Genomic DNA, 25,540 nt, shown 5'->3' on the forward strand with positions numbered 1-25,540 from the left:
ATAACATGAACCCCTTTAGGAGGCTTGAGAAGCGACCTGAAACAGGGGTTCTTCCATAGAGAATTGTCCCAATCGCCGAATGGTGGATTGAGGTCTAAGTCGTAAAGGAAACAGTCCAGCGGGGGTTTCTCCTCCGCCAGCCCTACTGAAACCCAGGAACACTATGCGCCTTTACGCAATTCCCCCGACTTTTACTGGGCTTCCACAGGAGAACTCCTCGAATTGTGCCCGAAGTTTTCCTGGATATTCCCGCCCCCACCGCGCGCCCCATTTATTGGTTTCAACTTTTTGGTGAAGTCACAGAAAGTTACTACAGACGAGAAACTGCCGTTCTCATTCTCCCTCTTCCCAGCCACAGAGGTTCGCTTCCCCCCGCCCCCCGGTTGCCAACATTGGTAAGCCTGGCTAGCTGTTCCCTAGTTAGAATCAAAAGCCTTGCTTTTCCTTGGGAAGAAGCGGGGAGCGGTTTAAATTGACTCCTGGGTTTTCTAATTTAATTGCCAGTTGTGGTATAGCAGGGGGGAACTCTTAGGAACACACTGTTCTGAGTTAGAAGAGGGAAAACGTTAGTTAACAAATAAAACTTTATATAATTGTTATTATTAAATTAAATCAACGCTTAGAGGTTTGTTAGTTTTTCTCCCCTAATCACTTTCCGTCCACCGCACACTTAGGTGTATTTATAACAGACTCCAGAAGGTAATTGCAAAAGAAAAGTAAAACCTTTTTAATACATCAAATATACGGAATTTTAATCTTTTAAAGCGATACATTGTCTATTATTTTAAATACATGACGTCATCCTTGCTTCTGCCCCTTCTACAGGGTGGACTTAAAAATTAAAAAATAGTCCAGTGTTCCTTTTAAAGAACAAAAATAAGGCAAATGGAGGTTTTTGGAATCGTTGTTGGGTTTCCTTTCTTCCAGAATAAGTACAAAAAAATACCAATTCTCTTTCTGCGATGGCATACATCTTAAAAAATAAATGCAATTTGAAATTCGAGTCGACAAATTGCAAGTTAAGTGGTAAAGGGGTTTTCTGTTTGTTTGATTTTGATTTTTAAAAAGAGACATGCATTTAGGGTTTTTTTTTCCCCCACCCACCCCCAATGAGACATTAAATAAGAAGGTACAATACAATCATAGCAATTTTAAAGTAACATTAAAGAGAAGACCTCTATTTTCGTTTTCGTTTTATTTATTTATATTCTACAACGGGTGTTTCCACTTTAATTTTTTCTCTTTTTTTTCTCCTTTAAGCCTATCGAGCTGAAGTTATGTAATGCACTTTTATTGATTCATTGTCCCGCTTGAAGCTAACATAAATAAATACAGTGCCCATGGATCCAGTCCTCAAGATGAACACTATCTTTATATATATATAAAAAAAGTCAAATTTCAATTTTCTGTTCTTTTGTGGGATTTTTTTTAAAGAAAGTTTTGAAGGGTTGCTTTGTGTTCTTCTCCCCCGCCCAACGAGAACCGTTGCTTGAAATTCCTCGCGCCCCACCCCACACCCTTTCGACCACCAAAACAAAAACAAAAAAATTCAAAAGAAGCCCCCAAAAAACTCACTGATATCCCAAAGCGGACGCTGTCGTCAGTCTTTGCCCATAGAGTGCGTAAGGGGAGTAATACGGTCCCGTGGCCGCCGGGACAGGCACGGGGGCTCCCGGGGTGGGCAAGGGGCTCTTTGAATAAGGGTGGTAGCGGCTGCTGAGTCCCAAGGCGTGGTGCGGGCTGCGCAAAGCCAGGGTGCCGGGGCTTCCGGGGGCAACGGTGGTGGGGATGTGCATGTGGCAAGCCATGGCCGCTGCCGCCGCGCTGGCTAAGGAGGTGGAGCTCGGGTAGCTGGACAGCAGCTTGTCCGTGCCCGGGAAGGCCGTGTGAGTCCGCAAGTGGCTGAGCAGCTCTTCCGAGGTGGCGAAGCGCTTGTCGCACGGTCCGTTGGCCGACACCCAGTTGCAGATGTGCGGCTGGGGGTCGTTGGGGAGCATGAAGCCGTAAGGGTACAAGGGGTGGCCGGCCAGCGAGGGCGGCGTGGCTCCGCTCAGCGAGGAGTGCACCGTGTGCAGCGGGTGCGTCGGGTACATCAGCGGGTAGCCGGACTTGAGCGCCTGGTCGTGCGCGCAGGAAGCGCTGGCGGCGCCGGCCAAGTGGCTGGCGCAGTGGTAGCTCAGGCAATAGGGGTCTCGGCACAGGCTGGCCGTCATCACCGACGGCGGGGACGCGCCGGCCAGCGGACTGGAGCCCGCCGCTTTGCTGCAGCCCAGGCTACCGGCCAGCTGCAGGCTGCCGGACTTGGTGGGGTCGAGCGCCACGCCGTGCGGCAGGAACTGCGGCGGGTAGCCCGCGTACGCGCCAGCGAGGGAGCCCGGGTAGCTCATGCCGGCCGGCGGCAGCGGAAACACCGTCTGGCCGGGCTTGTAGGGAGACACGGGGGCCACCAGGCCCGAACTGAGCACCGCCGCGGCCGACGACGAGGACGTGACCGTGTTGCTGCCTCCGCAGGAGGACGAGTCCGACGACGCGGACGACGACGAGGAGGACGAGGACGACGACGCCAGGAGGCCCTTGGCGCTCTCGTGGGCCGCTTGGCTCAGCTCCGCCGTAATCCCGCCACAGCCTGCGCCCAGCCGGCCGTGGCCCCCGGACGGCTCCGAGGCCGCCTTGGCGCCGCAGCCGTCGGAAGAGTCCTTCTTGTCCGCGTCGCCGGCCTTGCCGTCGGCGCCGGGCAGCAGGCCGGGCGAGCAGGCCGAGGCGCTGGACGTGGGGCTGCCTGTCCTTGGCGTGAACGGCTGGCAGGTGGCGCTCGGCACACGGAAGCCCGACTTCTCGTTGCCGCCGCCGCCGCCGCCGCCCGAGCCTCCCCCCGAGGCGGCCGCCGAGCCCCCGACGCCCGCCGACGCCTCTTTCTTGTCCGCGCCGGGCTTGGAGTAAGGCTTGAAGCTGGACTTGTCCTCTACGCCGATGTCGCTGAGCTTCAGCGGGCCCGACTTGGAAGAGTCCTTGTCACTGCCGTTCGACGTGACAGACGAAAGCTTGGACGACGGCGACGGGTCGGGCTTGCCGATCTGCGAGCAAGTCTGAGCCAGGAGAGCCAGCGGGCTCTTCTTCGCGTCTAACTGCAGAAGGCCAGGGGTGGGGGCGAGGGGAGAAAGAGGGAGAAACGCAAACGTTTAGTATGGGGGTCTTGCTGGGAGGTGGAGTGAAGGGAGAGAGATAAAAGGCGGAGTGCCAGTTTAAAGGAAACAAAAAAAGTTGCAAAAGTATCCGGAAGCCCCTGGCAATTACCGAGAGGCGCAATCAGCAGCCCGGACACTTTTTCTGGGCTTACACAAGCATGCTTTCTTTGTTTTATCAAGGCAAATTACTTTATAATTGCATAGTACTTATAGCAATACTTTTGCATTTTTTTAAAAAATGTGAAAGTCTTCGGCGTCTTTATGAGGAAGCAGACTCGCTTTCAGGCTGGTCACCCGGGAGTAACTTTGCCCCCCGCTTCCCCACAGTCCTTCCCCCAACGCTGCAACCCCCTCCCTGCGCCGTTGTTGGTAAGAGGTCAAGCCTTTTTCGCTGTCCCCAAGCAACGCTTGTCCAGCTGAGTGGATCCCTCAGTGATACTATTTATACACAAATCCCAAGTCAAAGAGATTGAAGCCGTTTCGGTGAAATAGCCAAGAAATCCTATTCCTTCCGTACATTCCGCTTTCCACCCGCTTCCCTTTGCCGCCGCCCCACTGCAGTCCTCCTCAATATCACCCCACAACGTTATCATCCCGAATATCTGATCTGCTTCCCTTGCAATTCTCCTCCCAACCTACAAGTCACGCCAGCATGTCTTGTTTTTTCCTTTTTTCACACACACACACAAAATGATCGGTAAACTGCTTCTTTCAAACTGCAGCGCGTTGTGAACCAGCGAAATGCTCGCTAGATCTACATTACAGACGCTTTTTGCTCCAATGATAAGGCACACGAAATGAAGCGGGGAGACGAGGGCGGTTGAGGTGGGGGGGGGAGAGACAGGACCCGAGAGTGGGCGCGACTCTGCATTACATTGCACGTTCCGCTGGAGAAAAGTGGAGCCCAATAATTGCAGCAGAATCACCTTTATGAGGGAGGCCACCAAACCAATGGGCACATAACCATTACGAGGGTTGTTTAAATTTGCAAACCTCTCAGAACTGGGGAGCACTTTTCTAGGAGCATGCAATCTCCATTAAACACGAAGCGGGGCTTACTTCGGAGTAAACGCGCGCAGAATTCCGCTGCCCGGACGCGGGGGAAGCCCGCGGTTGGGGTGGGGGCTGGGCTGGTGCGAAGCTGGAAATCGGAAAGCGCCTTTTTACAAAGGATTCCCGTCCGGGAAGGTGGTCGGTCAGTCTCTCGCGGTGCTCTGCGCTCTCTCTCTCTCTCTCTCTCTCTCACACACACACACACACACACACACACACGCTCACTCAACACAGACACCCGTCCGCCCAAGATCGCGGCGCCCTTACCTCGATGGGGCTGACTGGGGTGGAAGGCAAAGGCTGAAGGTATTCGGGATGCAAAATGTGTCCAGTCCGTGCCGTAAGCATTTTCAGGACTTTGATGGGGAGCCGGTTCGCCTGGCGCAAAGGGTCCGAGGGTGGGACAGAGTGGAAGAAAGGTTTGCTGCTGCTGTTGCCGCCGCTGGTAGAAATCCCAGTGTGTCCGCTTTGCCAGGGAAGATCAGAGCCGGAGCTGCTGCTGTTGCTGTTGCTGCTTCCGAGATCTCTCGCGCCTCCTCCTCCCGCCGCCGCCGCCGCTGCTCCACCACCTCCTCCTCCTCCTCCTCCGTGCTGACTACTTCTTACGGCAGAAAGCAAGGGGGATGTAATCATGACCCAAAGCCTCGCATGAAAACTGGCGGGGTGGGGGGGCGCCCGGCGCGCGGATCAGGAGCCCCAGCAGGGCGTCTGCTTCCAATCTCTACGGGAAGGAGGGATCACACATAGATGCGCGCACTTTATTTAATTTAAAAAATAATAATGAAAGACTCGTCCAAAATAATAATAATATTTTTTTAGAAGAAAGTCCTTTGATGGAGGGGTGCGTGAGAATTCAAAACGGAAGAATGCTACAAAACAGAAATAATCCTCGTGTGTGTTTTTTTGCTGCTGCTGCTGCTGCTGCTGACGACGGGGGTGGAGAGGTATGGGGGGGAAATCTGGAGCTCTGCTTCCCCCTGTCTGTCCCAGTCCCTCTTCTTTCCCTGGGCTGCTTGGCTGGCTGGCTGGCTGCGGGCTCTTCCCCGGCCGGCCGCCTCCTTTTTTTCCTCCGCCTCCCTGTTCAGCTGCGATGCGAGCCGCTGCCCATCCAGCGTCGGATCTGGCAGAGGAACTCACTTCAAAAGCAGCTGAATTAGTCGGAGATTAAAGCCTTTGCCGCCTTCCAATCAAATGGGACCCCGAGGTGATTGGAGGGTCAAGGGGATGTGACGTCACCTTCCCTCTTCAGGGGCTTTTCCACCACTCGCCCCCCCCCCCCGCGATCGCTTTTCTTTGGCTTTTTTTCTAATGGTCTCTTTCTTCCTTCCTCCCCTTCGCCTTCCCCGCCTCTCTTGTTTTTGCTCCTGAGGACAGGGTGGATGGGCATCAATTTTGTGTTTCACGTAAGCCACTCGCTATTGATTTTCTTACTCGCTCCCCTCCAGTATTTCCTCCGCACAGCGCTAGATCTTTTTTTTTTGGGGGGGGGGGAAGAGGCTTGTAAATACCTCTAGGAAAACGACAAGGTGGTCAAGTTCCCGAGGTAGGTTTGCGCAATTGCGCGCTTTGTGCCGTGCCTTAGAGGCCTCCGCAGTGCGCCCGCCTTCCGTAAAAAGAAAAAAGGCAGGGAAATTATTCTTAGGGTCCCCCCCACTGCCCCCACCCCACACTGATCCCCTCTTATTAATGACGGCGCACTTCCCATAGCCCCCCTTCTTCCGCACACCGGAGAATTATTTCGTGGGTTTCTTTCCTTTTTCTAAATCTTTGCCCATCGCGCAGCATTTTTGTTCTTTTTCTGGAGCGCGAAACTAAAGAACTAATAGGCTTCTTGCCTCCTGAAGTACGAGTCAAAAACCGCCCAATCGGGTCTTCGGTGACTCTTGGAGGCTCTGGACGGAGATTGGGAGAGGCGAGCGTCACATGCTCGCAACACTCCGCCCTTCCTTAAGCCGCTCTCGTCTCCCTTTCTCCCCGCTTTTTTGGGGTGGGGAGCCTCCCTCCCTCCCTCCCTCTCTCTCTCTCTCTCTCTCTTCCCCTTCATCAGTTGTCAATGCTCCCCAACCGCAATCAATCAGTTATTTGTCAGCCCCTGTCAATCCTCCCTTGATTTATGTCAGGTTTTGTTGCTGATTACAAGCCTAGTGCGACTTGAAGGAAGGAAGAGAGGGAGAGGGGAGCAAGGAGAGACAGGCAGACAGGCAGACGAGCTCCCTGGAAAAAAGAGCCATTCAATTTAAAGAGTAAATCGCTCTCCGAGTAAATGCAATTTGTATGCCAACAAAACAAGGAGCGACTCTCACTTCTCTTTTGGCGGACGCACCTTGGGGAGAAAGAGCCGAGTGACCGGGCAGATTTTTTTTCCCCCACGGCGATCGCTGCGTCACTATTATTGTTGTTGTTGTTGTATCATATTTTCAGTTGACTAATCAAGATTGCAACCCTGGGACTCGGTCCCTTTGAACTCAGGGCCACTTACCTCCTAGTAAACACGAACAGGATGAGGCCGTCACGTTGCAGAGGCAATCCACTCGCCCTGGCGTGAGTCCCCTTTGAAGTCCCTACTGGACTCCGTGGGGTTTACTTTTGAGTAAGCGCGCTCGCGAAACGACTTCGGCCCCGACCCGACGCCCTCTTACTTGGGAGTAAGCCTTGCGGAACTGTGCAGGGTTTACTTCCGAGTAAACGTACCGAGCTCAGGTTGTTGAGAGGTGACTTTGACTGACCCTGGTGGCGCGGGAGGGAGGGAGATGCGAGTTGGTGCCGGATTTGGAGGCGGGAGAGAGAGAGAGAGAGAGAGAGAGAGAGAGAGAGAGAGAGAGAGAGAGAGAGGAGGCAGGCGCATTATTGAAATTTTATCGCCAATCCGTCTCTCAATCGGCTGGCACGGCGGAATGTTTAAAATGAGATTAAGATTGACATCTTGAGCAGCCCGCGGAATGCCAATACTGACAAGAGCTCGCAGGGAGAAGGAGAAGGAGACGAAGGAGCCAGGGGCGGGGGAGAAGAGGCGGAAAGGCCCGGGATCAAAGGCTCGGCGGAGGCGATTCATTGCAGCCTTCGAAGTATTTGTCCACAATTACTGGATTCACCACTCACACACACCCCGCTAACTCACCCCTCACGTTTTGCCCCCGCGCTGCCCTATTGATCTACCACGTGGTTCCGTGAGCGGTGTGTGTTTCTCGACACCTTGCTCGCACCAAGACGATTTCTTAAAACAGAAATAATAATCGGGGCGCAGGTCCAGCGGGGAAGTTCTCCTGCGGCAAAAAAACAACAACACCCTAGCGAAACAAATGGCCAAGAGCCGCTCATTTGTAACAGAGTCCAACCAGCGCCATCCCCGCGCGCGCTTACTTCGGAGTAAAACGTTAGTCTGGCTGGGCTGCAAAACCAGACGTTTGGGGAGACGTCGGTTGCGCGCTTGTAGGCAAGGCAGCGCTTCTTTCTTGGCCGTTTTACCCTCGGCTAGCTTTAAGGATGATGCCCAGGCGACTGAACATCAAAAGAGTCTCCCACTTTCGCTCTGTCTTCAAAGATTCCGGGTCGACTATTTCCTAGTGCTTTTTTCCAGTTTGCAGTAAAATCATCACAATAAAATAGCTGCTCTGATTTTCTTCTCAAACTTCCTCATTTACCTTAAGCTGTCCTTCGAAGGAATAATGTAAATAAGTATGTATCTCCACAGGCCCCAAATAAAAAGATCGAAAGAGAAATGTGTCTCCTTTTGTTTCCGGATCTGCCCGGGTGGCCTTGCGCACATTGCAACGATAGGGAAAAAAGGTCAGTGGGAGATATAAAACACGTTTGACAAGGGAAGAACAAGGCAGGAGGGCTTTCAGGGGTCGCGGCCAATTTCTGAGCTGGAATCCTCCTTAGATCCAGAGGCCGAGGCCGGAAAGGCGCCCTTCCCTTGGCTCACTTGCCAGGGCGGGCTGGCAGCCAAGAAAGCAAGCTTGGAGTATTTGGGGGGAGGCATCAGGGATCCAGCGCCTTCACCCAGGAATGTTCCCCCTTTCTGATTTCTGTTCAGACTTGCCAGTCTTGTGTGTTTTCCTTTTGAAAATTCAAATAATAATAACAACAATAATAATAATACAGTGCATATCTTATTGTTGCTCAAGCTCTTCATATGCCTTGTCTCAACTACCGCTACAACAGCACTGACTTACTACTACTGTAGTCCCAAAATTTCAGATGGGAGTGCGAGTGGCTTACGAAAAACCACCCATAGGATTCTGGGCAAGGACCACAATTGAATCTTGGGCTATCCGTGTATACTTGGAAGTAAGCCGACTTTGTTCAACTGACTTGTGTTCCTAAGATCTCAGGCTCCTTTGGGGCGCAGGGAGTTCCTACTGGGAGCATGCTTTCAACGTGGCTTTCGCAGGAATTCCCAGGGAATTGCGCTCAGGATCCCCGCCTCCCCAGGTTTAAAAAGAAAACAACAATAACAATACGAGTATTTCCCCCTCTAGGTGTGTCCGGGAGTAAAATATTCCAGAACGACCTTCTTCGTACTCATTGTCCACTATATAAGCTATTGAAATCAGTAGTCTGATCTCTTGGGAGACGTAAAGTGCTGCAGGGAGGGGGAACTTAGATGCCTTTGAAAAGGATAGGCAGATATAATACAACATGATCTAGAAAAGCGTAAGGAGTCAGGGCAAGAGTCCATCACTTGCTCCCAAGGACACCCTCCGTGGATATTTCCCTTTGTGGATCGCGTGGAAATGCCTTGAAAATGAGTCCTAGGGGGTGCCCCCAGCCCCCACACGCCCTGTCCTTTCTTTTGTTGTCGAGACCAATTGATAAATGGATGGAGAGCAGTAAAATTGAGAAAGGAAGGGAAGAAAGGGAAGCAGAAAGCCCCGTCCAACCGCTTCTTCATGTGTGTTCATTTGCATTAAAGTGCTTGGAACAGCTGTTTTCCTTACAAAACCGGAGAGACTTCTATCTGTTTTCTCGTTGTTATTTGTCCGGCCTCCCAGGGTGAAAAGACTAAAAGATTAATTGTCTTAAGGTAGAGTTAGATGTGGGAAAGGGGTTTTTTTCCTCCCCTCTCTCCTCCCCTCCGGAGCTGGGAGTGGAGCTGGGGGTCGGGAAAAGGGGCCTTGTTACAGTTCTAAACCGGGGGAATCAAAGGTGATTCTCCGGACATGTGTAAAACAAGCGGCGTATTGACACGTGTGTGTGTGTGTGTGTGTGTGTGTGTGTGTGTGTGTGAGAGAGAGAGAGAGAGAGAGAGAGAGAGAGAGAGAGAGAATATCGGTAGGCTGCCTTGGATTTGAAGAGAGGACGATTCTCAGCTCCACGAGGACAATTAATAACTTCAGAAGGGCAGAGAGCCTTTGATGTGCGATTTCAAACCACACCCCGGTCTGCAAAAGCCAGTTTGTTGCTGCTGTTGTTGCTGTTGTTGTTTTAAAAGATTGCGTAAATAAATAAATAAAATCAAAGAATAAGCTCCGGAAGGGTCAATCTCAGATCCTTAAATTCTGCTCCTCCTTCTGCATCCAAGACGGCTTTCAAAATTAATAAAAATAAATAAAAATTCTGGAGCGCCAGTTCCCAACACCACCACCGAAACACTGGCAAAAAACGCTGACGAAAACTCAGATAGCCTGTTTGCTGTTTGGCAATTATTACTTGTACATTCTTGCTCAAAGTTAATGTTTCTTTCGGTCGCTGTTGGAGTGGGGGCGTTTTGGGGTGGGTTTTTTTCGCGGGATGCTTTTTGTTTTTTGTTCTTTCCCTCCCCCCCAGTTTAAGAGTTGGGGGCAGCAGCTAAACCTTCGACAAAAGGGAAGGGGGGAGCTGCTATTCTTTTACGGGGGGGGGGAGAGAAGAGTGAAGGGATTAATTAGCAAGTGCCAGTCCACACTTTCGTTTACCTACCAGCTATTGGCAAAGATGTCAAGTCGATTTTATTTGCACACAATGGAAATGATTTATTTTCACTGAAGAAGAAGGGGGGGCGGAGGGAGTGGGCTGGCAGATATTTGAGGAGGAGAAGGAGAGAGAGAGAGAGAGAGAGTGGGGCGGAGAGGAGAGGAGGAGGAGGTGGTGGAAAAGTTTGAAAATGCCTTGAACTATTCACTGTCGAGATGGCTAATCAGTATTGAGGCTGGAGGGCAATCGGGCAGCTTTTCAATGCGGTTTTCCTTTCATCTCAAGCTGGATGGAGGCGCTCAATTAAAACCCTATCAGTTTGTAAGTAAATCAACGCCTATCAAAGTTGTCACATCAAACAAAACGATTATTATTGCGGCCCGCCTCCCCTATTAATCTCCTTCTAAAATAATCCGCTTGACAGGTCAGGCTGGTGAGCTGCAAAACCTGGCCAGGATCACCACCACCCAAAAAACAAAATAATATATGTACCCCAGCCCAACCCGGACTGACTTCTGGTTTTTCCACCCTTCGGGTAAAGACAGTGCAAACCCTTCGATTATGGTTTCCCTGCCTCCAATCTTGCTTTCCCCTATCTTGACACTTAAGTGTCAGATTTTGTAGGCAGTCTTTGAGTAAAAGCTCGAATCATTGTAGACCAGCAACACACCGGGCCTCTGCATCTCTCTGATTTCCTAGACCTTTTTAAACCGAGAGGGAGAGGGGGAAAGGCGGCTGGTCTCACTGGAGTAGCCAGATGTAACAAACATTCCCTACCTGCTTGTGTTTAACGGCGTTTATTATGCTTATGTCTCGCTTCTTCTCTATCGACCATCAAATATGCCCGCGTTGCTGTGACTTTCACAAATGTTCTATATTCAGTACATGTGGAAATGCATAAATATATTGGCATGGTGGCGGGGGTGGGGTGGGGAGAGAGGGGGGAATAAAACTTCAGCATATCTGAGATCCGGGAAGAATGCAATACAGTACTACAGTAAGAGGAAGAAACTCCCCACCGAACGGGGGCGGGGGCGCGCGCGCGGGGGGACGCGCAGGCAGACACACACGGAGCCACCGCAGCCTGACCGTGCGTTCAAAAGAGAGCTGGATCACTCCTGCGCCGCCGCCTCTTTCTTTTGCTTTTCTGGTTTTTAAAGCGGCGCGCGTTGATCGCGAAATCATGTGGACAGACGTCGTGCTAGATATGCAAACTAGTTTCTCTGAGGGACCCAAAAAAAATAAAATGTAAAGGTTTACAGGGGCATTTAAAATGCACGTAGACGCAAAGACCTACAGGATAACATTGCACGATCCCCCCTTTTTTATTTTTTAGAGACCTATCAGCTAGATAGTAATCAGTGTACAAGGTATATTGCATCCTCGGCTGTGGTCTTTTGAACCGAGCAACTGAGAACCACGTCTTTGGTTCCCCTCTTTCAAGGGCGCGTTCTTCGTTCTTGTCGAAATCTGTTCCAAGGTGGTTTGCTTAATCTCCTTTCGCTTTGTTTCCCGCGAGGTGGAGGTGGGGGTGGGGTGGAATCCGAAAGCCCCTTAGTAGCGCCGCTTAACAAAATGAAACTTTTCTGCTTAAAATCCTCTCGACGCGCTGCTTATTCAGCTAATATCCGTCCCTTTTCTTTGGTGGCCTGAGCGCGGGATTTATGCGCCAATGTTTTGGAAACCTTTCACTAATCGGATCCGGCTGTGCGTCTCCCACCCCAACAGCACCCTGTTCCTTTAGGCGCAGAACGTCATTTTGGGGAGATCTTGGGTTGCTACCTAAAAAAAAAAAAGTAGGCACCTTATTGGCAGCAGGAGGAAAGTGAGTTCAGAGCTGTATGTGACGCCTCTCAGTTTGCTAACCCAAGTGGCGTTAAACGTTCGCACCAAAAATATTCGTCGGGAATGCTGATTTGTAATTAAAGCATGCCCAACGCCTGCTCTCAGCCACACAAATGAAGATTTTCTGCCCAGAGAGTTGAAGCCAGGGGAAGGCAAGGCAAGACTTATCGGTTTCAGGGAGCGTTTGAGCTAATGGCGCACATCTCTCCAAAGGAGCACTGTGTATTTTCCGCTCCCAGCCTAAGGGCAGAGTGAGGCAAAAGACGGCTAAACGCATATTTGGTTACAGAGAGAGGAGCATGTCCTACGATTATGCCGCACGCAAGGGAGATGATCTTGCAGATCCACATAAGGCGCACAATCTAGCGGGAAGCTCTCCGGCGCAAGCCCCGCGGACATGAACGCGGGCTCCGCAGGGTGACGCGCTCCTTGCCCCGTTCCCGGTCAGGACCGCAGGATGGGATCAGAAGAACTGCGCCCTGGGCTGCGTGCCCTGGCCTCATGAATATGTTTGCTATGGAAACTCCGCAGTTCTCCCCGATGTTTGAAACTCGAGAGCCCGACAAGATACTTCCCCTTGGAGAAAAGTTGTTTCCAAGGTTAAAATGCTAAATGAGGCATATTACTCAGGGAGCTGTTACACATATGCATATACATACGCACACATAAAAATTATTGCGCGCGTGTGAGGGTCCAAAACAGCTCCTTGATCTTATCTTGCGAAAATAATTTAGACTGGGGAATTTATCCAGTTTTGCAGTCCTCCTCTAAGATGATACATCTACCTGCTCCTCTCCCTCCTCAAACCCCAGATCCCGTGTGCTTTCATCGTGCACCCTAAAAATTAATTCCACCTAAAGTACATTTGTCACTTGGGACTCTACTTTAGTGACGTGCAGAATAATTTACATCCGCGTTCATCAGGACTGTCCCAGGAATGATGGATCATTTTGTTGAGTTGCAGTAAGGGGGGGTGGAATGGAAGGAGAGTGCGGAATGATCTATAATGATGTAATATATACATTAAAAGGGTGTCTGGATGATCAGAGTTTTGCTAAAAATGTAAAAGGGCTTTTTGATTGATAACAGGGGTTGCTGTTTTTCTGCAAGGGCTGTCACGGGCTGACACAATGCTTGAATTATTAGGGCAGAGAAGGGCAACCATAAATTTCCAGCGTCAGGCAAAAACTCTCTTTATTGTCTGTATGATGGATGGGCCTCCGTACTAGACACCAAATACTTCGTATCACCCTTAAATGGGAACACATTTTTCGCGGCCATAATTCATGTTTTTTAAATAGAAAGTTTGAAATGCTTGCCTATATTTCACGGGCCTGACATATTTATGAATCACTCCCTGCATGCAAATATAATTATTTAAAGCACCGAGGCTGACATATGGGTTAGCAATGGACCAAATGCTGTTAGTGGAGTGACTTTCTTTTAATCCTCTAAATTGAATAGCCTGGCTAGGGGAAGAGAGGTGGGGAGCGGGAAGGGGAGAGGACTGGTTACCTGTCAATAAAGTCAAAGGTAAAGTTTTTGCTAATTTTGTCTCGGAGAGAGAATGAGATTCTGGCTTGATTAGGTAGATCTGACAAAAAGGATACTTCTGAGCCAAGTTACTATTAGGTTAATGAAAGATACACTAATCTTTGTCCCAGATGCATTGCTTCCCTATTTAAAAAAAAAAGGAAATAAGAACCAAGCTAGGCGTTTGTTGCTCACAGGATACATATATTGTTCTGCAAAATGTAGGGTTCTACTTTCGCCTCAACCTCTTGACCTACCAGGGGGGAAATATACAAAGGACTCTTTTATAAATCGTAGTTAAAACACATCCGCTTTATTTATTTAGGTGCTTTATAAATGGGGAAGAAAGAAGAGGGTGAAAAAAGGTATATCGTCTGTCGTGCAAGGGACAAACATCTCTACTTGCCCACGGTTGCTGCATTATGTGTTTGCAAACCAGTTCAGCGTTTCCCCCACAATGTTTCATTTTACGCGCATCTGTTTATTTCCCCTCTGACGCCCGCTTCCCTCATCCCTCCGCTTCAGGCAGATCTGCAGAGATCCAAGAGGGAGATCAGTTGGCCAGTCACATTTTAATAACGTAAAATAAAAAAGATCTGAATCTTGCTAAATAGAAGACCTTGCATAAGGAGCTCTTCGGGAGTCTGAAGAGGGCCAGCGACTCCTCTCCCAACCCGCCACCTGGATTCCCAGCGCAGGCACCCCACCGCAACAAACTGAGTGAACAGCCGGAGCGCCGGAGCCACATCCCTTGCTCTGCCAAACACAGACGACAAGCGAGGCCCCAGCAACAAATCGTCCCCTAAGATCCTGCCGCTGCCGCGCCGTCCGTTGCCCCGTCACCCCCCACTCCTAGGCACCGATCTGACGTTACCTGCACCTTCCTACCGCGCGTCTGTTTCCAAACACTGCTCTCCAAAGTGAACCAGGAGAATGTATATGCTTTCGTGGACATTCAGTTCTGATTTTTTTGGAGATGTTGGGGTTGCATTAAAAAAATAAAAATAAAAATGTGGCTGGGAGGGTTTGCAAACGAATGGGAAGGGATTGAGTAGGCATGGGAGAAACTTAGGACACCCCCCGCCCCACCCCAACACCGCCCCAGCCTTCTCTCCGCGCGGCGCAAAGAGACAACCGTGAAAGCGAAAGGCAGGCGAAGCTGGTCCGGAGAGGGGAGGGGGAGCCGAGAGGCGCAGCCGCCGCAGCAGTTGGCGACACTTCCGCCAAGGGTGGGGTTTCTTAGGGACGCCTTTCCCAGGCCCTAAATTCCGCCGGGTTGCGTTTCTGCCTCCGCCAGAGCAATGGCTGGGAGGCTGCAGCTTCAGGAATGGAAATGGGCAGAATAAGGCGTTGCTAGAATGCACTGTAGCGCTTTAGACGAAAGGCGTAGGGTGTGTTTTGGAGTAGCCTCCCGCTTCAGAGCCATCTCCGGCAGCCCTCCCTGCAAGTAGAAAAGGAGTACTGTGGGCACCACGCCAGGCCTTTGTCCCTCACTGGGGTGCCAAATTCAATAAAATATTTTTTTTGGGGGGGGAGGTAAGCCCCATCCTGCATAATCGATCAGAAGATACGGCACATGCACACCATTTCAAAGGCAATGATTTGAGGCCTCATTTTTTCCCGGGACATTTGGCCAGCTGGACTAAGCTGCTTCTGGCAAAACCAGAGCAGTGCACAGAACCGCTGTTTACCTTTCTGCCAGAGCGGTACCTATTTATCTACTTGCACTGCATGCTTTCGAACTGCTAAGTTGGCAGGAGCTGGGACTGAACAACAGGAGTTCACCCGCCAACCATTTGATTGGCAAGCCCAAGCGGCACAGTGGTTTAACCCACAGCGCCCCCCACATCCCTAAACGGTTCATTACATTGTTGCTTTTTGTTCTTACCCCTGTAACGTTGCTGGATCAGAGCAAAAAAGTCCACCTAGTTCAGCATCCTGTTCACCAGGGGCCTCTTGGGAAGCCCTCAAGCAGAGATGTATTCTGGTTCTGGCATAAATGAGATGTATGGGATTGCACTTTTCTCCTTGTTCACTGCTCTGGGCTCCTATAGAAAGGGCAATATAGAAAAATAAAACCAAGAATGCAATAAGGCTAGCACAAAATAGTTGAGCTGTTAACCTGCAATTCAGATCTTGCCTGTGTGCCGTGCATGGAGTAGACCTCATATGAGAACAATAGGTAAAGGGACCCTTGCCCATTAGGTCCAGTCGTGGCCTACTCTGGGGTTGCGGCGCTCGTCTCGCTTTATTGGCTGAGGGAGCCAGCATATAACTTCCGGGTCATGTAGCCAGCATGACTAAGCCGCTTCTGGCGAACCAGAGCAGCGCACGGAAACGCCGTTTACCTTCCCGCCGGAGCAGTACCTATTTATCTACTTGCACTTTGACATGCTTTCGAACTGCTAGGTTGGCAGGAGCTGGGACCGAGCAACGGGAGCTCACCCCGTCATGGGGATTCAAACCACCAACCTTCTGATCAGCAAGCCCTAGGCTCTGTGGTTTAACCCACAGCGCCACCCGCGTCCCTATGAGAACAATAATATTAACCTATTTTACAAGGTCACCCTGGTCTCCTGGCAGACCTTCCCATTTTCACACCACATGTAACGATGCCTCAAAATGACCTGTATCAGGGGTTGGGAACTTTTTTAGGCTGAGGGGAGCCAGAGGCATTATCAGAACAGGTTTGAAAGAGGCAAAAACACTCAAGGAGGGTACAAGTCAGAGATGGTGAGGAGCATGGGCTGGGGATATCCCAAGTGTCAGACAGAGATACATAATCACATTTGGGGCCCAGGCCTGAGGTTCTCCACCCCTGAACTCTGGCCAATACAGACACAGGTTCTACACACCACATTGCCATGGACTGGTTTGGCATAGAGGAATGGTGGGAGGAGAGGAACCCATTGGGGAACTACCAAAGGAAGAAGGCTGAGAGCCCAGGGAGTAGTGGTGGAACAATGATGAGTGTGAAGAGGGAGAAGACTGGGAAGAGAAGATGTCAGAAGCTGAAGAGTCAACGGGGCTTTGTGAGCAGGGAGAGTCTGTGCCAGAGAGAAGTTGAGAATCAGAGGCAGAAGCTGATGCAGGAGATGAGGGAAGCCAAGACGTAGAGATGAGTCAGGTGGGTGAAGAGTCGCAGGTGTCTTCCCCTCCTGCTGTGACAAGCTCTCCTCCCTCCTTGTCTCCCAGAACCAGAAGAGGGATGAAATGGGCAGGGCAGCAGCAGGCTGCATGCAGGCACAGTCTCTGATTGCTTGGAAAAAGTCCTGGAGAGGAGGACTTTTCAGTCTCGGCAACTGATTCATGGGGTAAGACCCACCAGAGATGAGCTGCTGTGCTCATTAGGCCTAATACTCAGCCAAGTCTGTGAAGATTGTGGTTTTGCTAATAGATAACTCCAACTTTGAACAGTGTGATTTACTGCTGGCTCACTCTTTGACACACATCAAGATTATTATAAATAATTAAAATGAGATGTGTACTTCCTATGCATGTCAAAGTCACAAACACCTTTGATTTACACATCTAAATGCTTTTAGTCTTATTGTGTATATTGGTCTTTAAATCTGAATTTTATTATGCCTACTTCTTTTTAAAATTCTGTTGATTTTTTGATTAAGCAGTATATAAATCTCGTTAAATAAAAATAAATAAAAAGGGACTGCTTGCAAAAACTTCAAACTGAAACAGAGTGAATATTGTGAAACAGCTTGTGGGCTGCGGTGAGGTGAGAAGAAGTAACTGAAGCATATAAGCAAGTGAGCCTTTGCAACTCCATTAGTGGGAAATAAGAAAGATAAATCTGTAAATGATGACAAGATGGCAGGATTGCTTTTAACCTGAGTTGTTGGAAGAATGTCTGAAAGCAATTTTCATTAACATGAAAGATAAGACTGTAGCTGATGAGCATGTTGCTTTTATTATTCAGCAGGGATAACCAACTGGTACTGTGTGGTCACTGGAGCAGTTTTCTCTGGCCCATAATTATACTTTATCTGGCTATAACTATATTTGGATCAAGGTGTGGTAAATAATCTTACTGTAAGGAAAGTGGGGGAGTTTTCAGTGGTAAGAGAGAGATGTCCTACACAAACAATAGATTTCTCTTTAAACTGTATGTGCAATGCTGACTTATTGAGGGTGGGGGCTTGGAACACAACTTTAGTTATTCTGTTCTCAAAGGCTCGTTTTGAAGCTTGTCCAGTCCCCTGCCTTGAAATGAGGTTTTGATTCAAAATGGGATAATCTTGGTGCTATTATCTGGTGACATCTCTCTCTGCTGTTGCCAAAACCATCCCATCCCATTCACTTCCCTTTTCAATCAAAACTTACCAGACAGCAGCAGAAACAGCTGTGCAGATGTTAGGCTATGGTCCCCTACATGGTTCCTGGGATTCTTTCAAGGATGCTAGACGAGATTAATGTTGGTCTGATGCTGGAAGGCACTTCTCATTTTTTGTACATACTGGAGTACATAACACAGATAAGATATACATGAGATCCTGAGTATACATGCATGTTTTGTAACTTTAAAGCATGTGAAGGGTGGTTAAGCCTCCAAAGCAGCTTTCAATGACACCAGATGCACAGTGTAAATGTTCTCATGGATGCAGCTGCTCACTAGGCAATGGATTAACTCTGCCCATTGTATTTCATACAGGTGGCTGTCTGCAGTGCCAGGTTTCAGTCATTCCTCACCCAATGCCAAATAGATTAAGGCAGCCAAAGGCTAAAATCTTAGTGTTTTGCTTTGAGGGGGGGCCATGCATGATGCTTATTAACTCCCCCCTGCCTTCTTTAGGTGTGGTGTGGTGTGCAGTTGTTGGGGCCATTTTTACAGCCAACATTTCTCAGTTCACCTACGATGAGCAATTAACATGGGAAGCAGCTTTCAAAGCATTGCTCCCCAAATATCTGATAGCTGAGACATTTTTTTTTCTGAATTAAAACTGATGGCAGCTTTACTCTTATGCCTGCAACACTATTAATTTATCTACCCAAAATGGAACGCCACGCCCTCTAAGTTTCTGCATGAGTCAGCATTCTGGCTCATACAGAGATACAATGGTGAGACTCCTCAGTGGGCACGTCTGCATTGTCTGTCTGTAAGGAATTACTTTATTATCAAATTACATGTGGCATAGAGACCACTCTGCTACTTGCAGTGTCTGAATGGAACAAGCTAGGTCAGAGATGTAACTTTATGCAGAGATATCTACCTTCAGAGAAGGCTGCTGTTGTATCTTGGCCATTCAAGAGCTTTAATTCATGTACAGTATTACCTTTAATTTTCTAATTCCTTCGAGGACTTAAAATGATTAAACCTCCTCCTCTCTCATTTTTAAAAGGAAAAATTTCAGGAGATCTGATGTACTATCTTGAGATAGCTATTCTCCTTACATGACAGATGACTAAAGATGTGTAAATGTAAACTTAAGGTTGGCTGCCATTGCTATTTCGTGTAAATGGATTTGAATAAGTAGAAAAATGTATAAATACTCAATGCATTGAACAAGTCCTTTCTTAGAATGAGAAATAGCTTTCTGTAGTTTTTGCAAGCAATGGGGGGAACCAAGGTTGCTCTCTCTGATTAATATTTCTTCTAGGAAAAGGGTGGTAGTTTGAAACACTGACAAATACATTTACAAATGATTTTCATCTTAATCTATACCACTTTACATAAGCTGATTGAGTGTCTAAATTAAAAGCTTTTATTCATCATGTGAAAATGTAAAGCTATCTCTTTTAGAGACATAATAAAGCACCAGGTTTTTAGACCAAACGTTTATTCACTTCTTCTTTTCTTCTTTTTTTTGAATGTTAACTCAACTTGTGCTCTTCCTATCAAGCTCCTGCTCAGGTTTTTAAAATGGAGTCTGCATCATGTATTGCATCTGTCAGGAAACTGTCAAGTTTTATCCTTTATGCTGCATTTAGTATGAATTTATTATTGTGATTGTGATTAAAAACCATAGTGGGACAGCTATCTGGCCATATGCCCATTACCTACTCCTTATTAATTTCAAGCTAGGAAACAGACACGACAGCCAGCCAGATTCCTTCTTTGCTTGGGAGTCAGGTGATCCAGGAGAGCCAATAGCACACCACTTCCTGCTTCAAGGCCAGCTGTACGGTCTCAGGCTGCCCATCTATACAGTACTAGCAATAGAAAAACACAACAAGTCACACACTGTTGTATAGCTGTCAAGTGTCCCTTATTTGAAGGGACAGTCCCTTATTCCAGCGCCATGTCCCGCTGCTGTCCCTTATTGATGGATGTCCCTTAAATGTCCTTAAATGATGTCCCTTAAATTTCAAAGGAAGCAGCTCCTCTCCCTCCCTCCCTTCCAGCCAGGGAGGAGGGAGGCTCCAACTGTGTTGCTTGGCTGTGTTGCTCACCCAATAAGAAGTCTAAGAACGACTGGGGGTGGAGCTTTCATGCCTTGTGTGTGGCTAGTTAATGCAAGCTGAGGGTTTTTTTGAATGCTGGACGCTATTTTGTTGCACGTGCTGCTGCAAACTTTGCAGTGCAAAGCCAGGCCGGGGAGCCATCTTAAGTTGAGGCTGCATAGGCCTTGTGGTGCATGTGATTCTGATTCTATTCAGTTGAACCTCTAGTTACAAAGTTGGTTGGACAGTGTTCTCGAAGCTACCCAGCATGAGTTTGACCAGACTGCAGGAGGACAGGAAGACTGGAGTGCCTGGAAGAGGTGAGGCTGCAGGTTCCTTATTTTGGCTGCTGGTCCCTTATTTTCAAGGCTGCTGGTCCCTTATTTTCAAATCTGTAAGTTGACAGCTATGCACTGTTGACGTCTTAGTATTGGCACATCTGGTCTAAACTTGAAGTGGTTTTCCACTCCAGCTTCCAATGGAATCTGAAAGAACAGGGACCGTTTGTGACTTGATTTTTACTACAAGTTCTGTGTCACTCTAACCCAGGGGTCGGCAAGGTTTACCTCATCTGGGCCGGTTCACACCAGCAGAGATCCCTCCGTGGGCCGGATCATGTTCACGTGTGATCACGCACGGTTGCGATTTTCAGCATCTGAGTATGCGCAGATGCAATTGCTGGCACCGCGGAAGCGAGTCCCCGTGCCATGCTGCACCGGTTTAGCACAGCGTGTGGGAACTCGCCAAGTGGGCGGCTTGGTTCAGGGGTGGCTCGTGGGCCAGTTAAATGATCCCCGTGGGCCTCTTGTGGCCCATGGGCCTTAGGTTGCCTACCCCTGCTCTAACACACACACAAAAATATCTTCATGGTGCCAACAGAGTGACCCGTTCTGCTCCTAACCCCTCTGCTGATACGCCCCCAACTCCTGCTTCTGGGTCTGTTCCCTGAACTGTCCAGCCCAGCTGTCTCTTGCCGTGGAGTAAATTAAATATTGGTTCTCACATGCATTCTTCACTTGCAGCCCATTCCTAAGGTATCAAGCCTTTAACCTGTTTGTTGGTGTTTGCACCCTGCTAGCTCCTCCTGGTGATCACCCCATTTGGATTGGTTCCTTTGCCCAGCGTAACATGGGCTCTGAGTCTGGCCTTGACCAGGAGTGGAATTTGGTTTCGGAGCCAATCTAGTGAGCTAAGTCCTTGTGTGGCCCAAGTAATACCTGCAGCCTCATTTTGTGCCGCTGCAGATAAAGCCAATGACAGAATGGTCTGGAAGCGAAGAATATGTTGAAAATTCCCAGGGAAGGTCCTTTAGAAGCAGTACAATTTTAAAAACTCCTTTGTGTATTTTAAACAAAGCAGTATTACAATAATAAACCAATCATTAAGTGGGGGAAGTACCACTTTATATGTAGGGACCCATTTGTTTGTGATCTCTCATTTGTAGATAATTTTTTTTAGCAAAACCACAGGGGATAAAGTTTGGGAAGAAGTGAAGCAGAAGACATTAAGGGGAAAAAAAGGGAACATTTTCTGCACTAAGGCAGAAAAAGAGAAACACTAATAACCATTTCCCTGCAGATACAGCTTTTTTCCTTTCTTTGCTTTTTTTTACAGTTTCAGGGTAAGGGTTCATAAGGTGCCAATGTTTACTTGTAATATTGAACACAAAATCGAATTTCTAAAATCTAAGAGTTTTCTGAGTTTCCTTTTTTATTTTTGACCTTTTTTTCTGCATGGTATGCCCTCATTCAGTTTTCCATGTGCAGCTCCCTTGCACTACAGCAGGTGTGAGGAACCTTTGCTGAACTATAAGTCCCATAATCCCTGGCCGTTGGCCATGCTTGCTGGGACTAATTGGAGTTCTAGTTCAGGAACATTTGGAGAGCCAAAGGATTCCCACTTTTGTGTGACAGGGACCAAGGAACATAGGGTTGAACTGGCTTTCTCCTCCAGACAGTCATCTCTTTGGTGTGGGGCAGGGGATATGTAAAGAGACCACTTGCTCTGCTGGATTCCAAACCCTTTCAAATATTGTGCAACTACGATTGTTTTCTTTTGAGTACATCTACAGCAGGGATTGGGAACCTCTGGCCTTCCATATTGATGGACTCCAGCTCCCATCATCCACCATTCTGGCTTAGGCTGATGGGAGTTGGAGTCCAACAACTTTTGGAGGGCCACTGGTCTTGATCCCTGATCGACACTGTAATTTTTAATGGGTTTTATGCTGGTTTAACTGTAACATAAAGACATTTTGGGGGGAAATGCAGCCTTGTAAGTGGATTAGGGATTTCTTGTTAAAAATCCTTAGCTCTCGCATAGTGCTACAATTCTGTAAGGCCCTGGGGACTCTCTCACAGTAGGACCCTTGTACGTTTTACACCATCATGGTAGCTTGGCGGAGAAGGGAGGGCCTACTTTCTGCTACGCTATTGCTGCTGATGGGTGGTATTGCAGCTACCAGCAGAGATCATATGCTAAAAAGGGGCCAAAAGGATGTCACCTTGTCCTATAAAGCTGCTTCTAGCCTGGCTCATTAGTCTGAGCTGAAGACTGAGTTCTCTGCCTGCTTGCTTCTCAGCATGCCTCCAGACTTCTACCTTTGACAAGTTCCTAGGAATCCGCGGCAGCCATGGCACTGAAAGCTGCTGCTTCTCATTAGGCATTGCATATTTGAAGACCAAAGTACAAAATACCCATCAATTGTGAAGGGTGAATGAAAAAAAACCCCTGAAACACTCACAGGAGCGTCAGTGACTTTGCTTATTATAAGACATTGCATAGTAACAACATAGGGTTAAAACACATGGCTGGTGTTGTAAATTAGGCTTTAATACATTCAAGAGTAAGCTTTTGAGCCTTGTCGATAGTCTCCTCCTCAATGAAACATGAAATAGTGCCCCTGGCACTCACTTAATGAGGCAGCAGGATGATCAAGCTAGCACAAGCCACAGAAGTATAAAACAGGGACTGGGAACCTGTGGTCCTCAGTTGTTGTTGGACTACAATTCCCATCAACTGTGCCTGACCATTGGCCATCTGGCTGGGGATGCTGAGAGTTACAGTTCAGCATCTGAAGGACCAGATGCTCTCCATCCTTTCTTTTATATTGTAAAAGAAACCACCAAGCCTACAATCCTAACCCCACTTACCTAGAACTAAGCCCCCTTGAATTCAATAAGATTTTCTTCTGAGTTAGACATGGTTTAGGATGTGCTGTAAAAGTGTGTTTGCTTTTTAACCTTACTCTTTGTTTCTTACCCATTCCATTATTATTTTTTACAGTTTCATTTTTATATGTATCTACAGTGGTGAAGTTAGATATGAAAAGAAAAGAGAAGTTCTTTGGATTTCGAAGGTGAGGAAAAAAATCACTAGCTACCTAATGGTAATCCATCATGATTGCCAGTATAGTTTTGAAATTTGATAGCACTGTCAGGAAGCAGTTTTGACGAAAGAAGCAGTGGGTGTTGTTAACTGATTATCTGCTGACAAGAACCCCAGGCCCTTCCATGGTAGAACCCTCTCAAAGTCTGGGTTTCTCTCAGAGGTGTGCCCTGATGTTACACAGCAAAGATGTTGACCACACTTTCATGGTGACTGCAAATGAATCAGCTTTCCTCCACCGCACTGCACTATTCGCCAGCTGTAATTGGTTAGCTATTTCAGATACATAAGTTAACCGACACTAGAGGGATTGTAACAAGCGATAACAGCTTCCTGGTCTAACAAAAAACGCTCCCTTGGCCCCCCGAGTCACTTCCTCAGTTACTTGATCTTTGCCTGTTACTCAGAAACCGTTTCATTACCAGAAACCATTTAATTTCGCCGTCTGAGAGTGTGGCAGAAAGCACCAGTTGCAAAGGGCAGGAGAAGACAAATGAGATATATCTCCATGACAGCAATGAGTGAAGCATTATTAAGAACAGGGATTCAGTCCCAGAATAAACACAGGTGAAGTGAGACATGTGTAGTGAGAGGTTTGCAAAATTATGCATACCTGGAGAACATGGATAGAAGTATGTAAAAGATAACTACAATGTGGCGTCCATCTCCTTTGAACACCGAGACAACACATTTTCAAAACTGGTCTTCAAAAAAGCCAAGCAATGAGCAAGGCCTGTTAAACACTGATATTTACTTGTATTACATTTCTTACAAATTAGAACACTTTACCCATAGAATATTTCAATAAAAACTAACAGAATCAGGAAAACATTAAAGCTGTTGTGAAGTGAAATGCAATAGGGAACAGAGTTCAGAATTAACCGGGGTCATCATGATGGTGGTCTAACAGTCTAACAGTTCAGCTACTTGGTTACAAAAAAGTATTAGAATGGCAACATCACGTACCGTATTCTTGCTGACTAAGCTCATACTATTACAGCAGATGGAAAAGTGCTGTGCTCAGTGGTAAAACACATGCTGTACATTCAGAAAACCCCTGGTTCAAGGCCTGATATTTCCAGTCAGAGGATCTTGGGTAATAGCATTGTCTGGGACTTTATTGGGGTAGGCAGTGGGTCTGACCTTAGTATAAGAGTAGGCTCATTATGAAGTCATCAGTGATGTCACCATTGTTTCTAGGGAGGGGGCTAGAAACATTCACCTATGTGGGGTGAATGTTCTTCAGTGTCAGGGACTGGGCAGAGGAGGAATGGTGGAGACTGCCTCCCCAGCCTGACCCTTCCAGAGAAGAACGAGACAGTTCAGAATTACAACAGGGGTTTGAAGGAGGTCACAGCTCAGAGGCAGATGAGGGGAAAAACTGGGAAATAATGGGAAAGGAGGAGGAGGAGGAAGAAGAAGCACCACCAGGAGAGACACAGCTGAGAGACTAAGTGAATTTAGAAATCATTCCAGACCCCCCTCTCCCAAACCCGGTGAGCATTGAAACTAGGAGAGCAAAGAGCTCAAAGGCAAAAGGCTCTTTCCAGCACCCATAGCAATGACTTATGAGGAAGTGGGAGAGACGGAGGGGGTGGGGTTTCACTTGAAGCAACACCATTATTCCAAGAGGCTGGATTTCTAAGCCTCTCTCTGTGAATATTGAATAAAAAGCATTGGTAAGAACTTTCCTTGTTTTATCCATTCCTGGCAACCTACTGTGGGGGGTTGAATCCTCTGATGCCTGATGTCCAGTGTCTCAAACCCTTAACTGAAAAGCAATAAATTCCTGTTTTCTGGGATGGTTTCCTTCTTCCACAGAGCATGAGGGAGGAAGGTAACACTTGCCTAGCTAACCAAGTCAATCAAATCAACCCTGGTGACCAATGAGGTGATGGATGTTGCAGACAGAATGACCTCAGTCACATGCACTACCTAATAGGCATATAGATATATAGACAAAGAGGAAACAATAAAAGAAAGCCAATATAAATAGAGAAGAGGTTAATGCACCATAGGGGGGCAGGAAAAGACAAATGCATTTGAAGAAGTGAGTATCTCTATGCGTGCCATCTGTGATCGGGTAACAAGAAGGGAAGAAACTAAGGTAAAGGTAAAGGGACCCCTGCCCATTAGGTCCAGTCATGACCGACTCTGGGGTTGCGGCGCTCATCTTGCTTTATTGGCCGAGGGAGCCGGCGTACAGCTTCTGGGTCATGTGGCCAGCATGACTAAGCCACTGCTGG

The 25,540-nt window shown here is 48.0% G+C and overlaps 1 protein-coding gene and 2 long non-coding RNA genes across 3 annotated transcripts; 1 reads left to right on the top strand and 2 right to left on the bottom strand.

Moving 5' to 3' along the window:
* Positions 1-703: 703 nt before the first annotated feature.
* On the bottom strand, positions 704-5,365 carry ZNF503 (zinc finger protein 503). The gene is made up of 2 exons (XM_053388132.1): positions 4,506-5,365; positions 704-3,125 (listed from the first exon to the last, which is right to left on the bottom strand). The coding sequence occupies exons 1-2, from the start codon at positions 4,869-4,871 to the stop codon at positions 1,572-1,574; spliced, it is 1,920 nt and encodes a 639-aa protein (XP_053244107.1). The 5' UTR covers positions 4,872-5,365; the 3' UTR covers positions 704-1,571.
* Positions 5,366-5,570: 205 nt separating this feature from the next.
* Positions 5,571-14,526, top strand: LOC128413741 (uncharacterized). The gene is made up of 2 exons (XR_008330426.1): positions 5,571-5,641; positions 14,037-14,526. It is a non-coding gene; the product is annotated as an uncharacterized LOC128413741 (long non-coding RNA).
* Positions 14,527-15,397: 871 nt separating this feature from the next.
* On the bottom strand, positions 15,398-24,477 carry LOC128413737 (uncharacterized). Its single transcript, XR_008330423.1, has 3 exons — positions 24,261-24,477; positions 17,850-17,982; positions 15,398-15,559 (listed from the first exon to the last, which is right to left on the bottom strand). It is a non-coding gene; the product is annotated as an uncharacterized LOC128413737 (long non-coding RNA).
* Positions 24,478-25,540: the final 1,063 nt, after the last annotated feature.

Source organism: Podarcis raffonei, chromosome 5 (genome assembly GCF_027172205.1).
Source record: "Podarcis raffonei isolate rPodRaf1 chromosome 5, rPodRaf1.pri, whole genome shotgun sequence".
NCBI classification, from domain to species: domain Eukaryota; kingdom Metazoa; phylum Chordata; class Lepidosauria; order Squamata; family Lacertidae; genus Podarcis; species Podarcis raffonei.

What these genes read in the sequence shown, in the direction of transcription:
- ZNF503 (XM_053388132.1), bottom strand. Translation starts at nt 4,871, where the DNA reads ATGATTACATCCCCCTTGCTTTCTGCCGTAAGAAGTAGTCAGCACGGA. An exon ending in CCCCAGTCAGCCCCATCGAG is followed by an intron (nt 3,126 to 4,505) that starts GTAAGGGCGCCG and finishes GGCCTTCTGCAG; the next exon opens with TTAGACGCGAAGAAGAGCCC.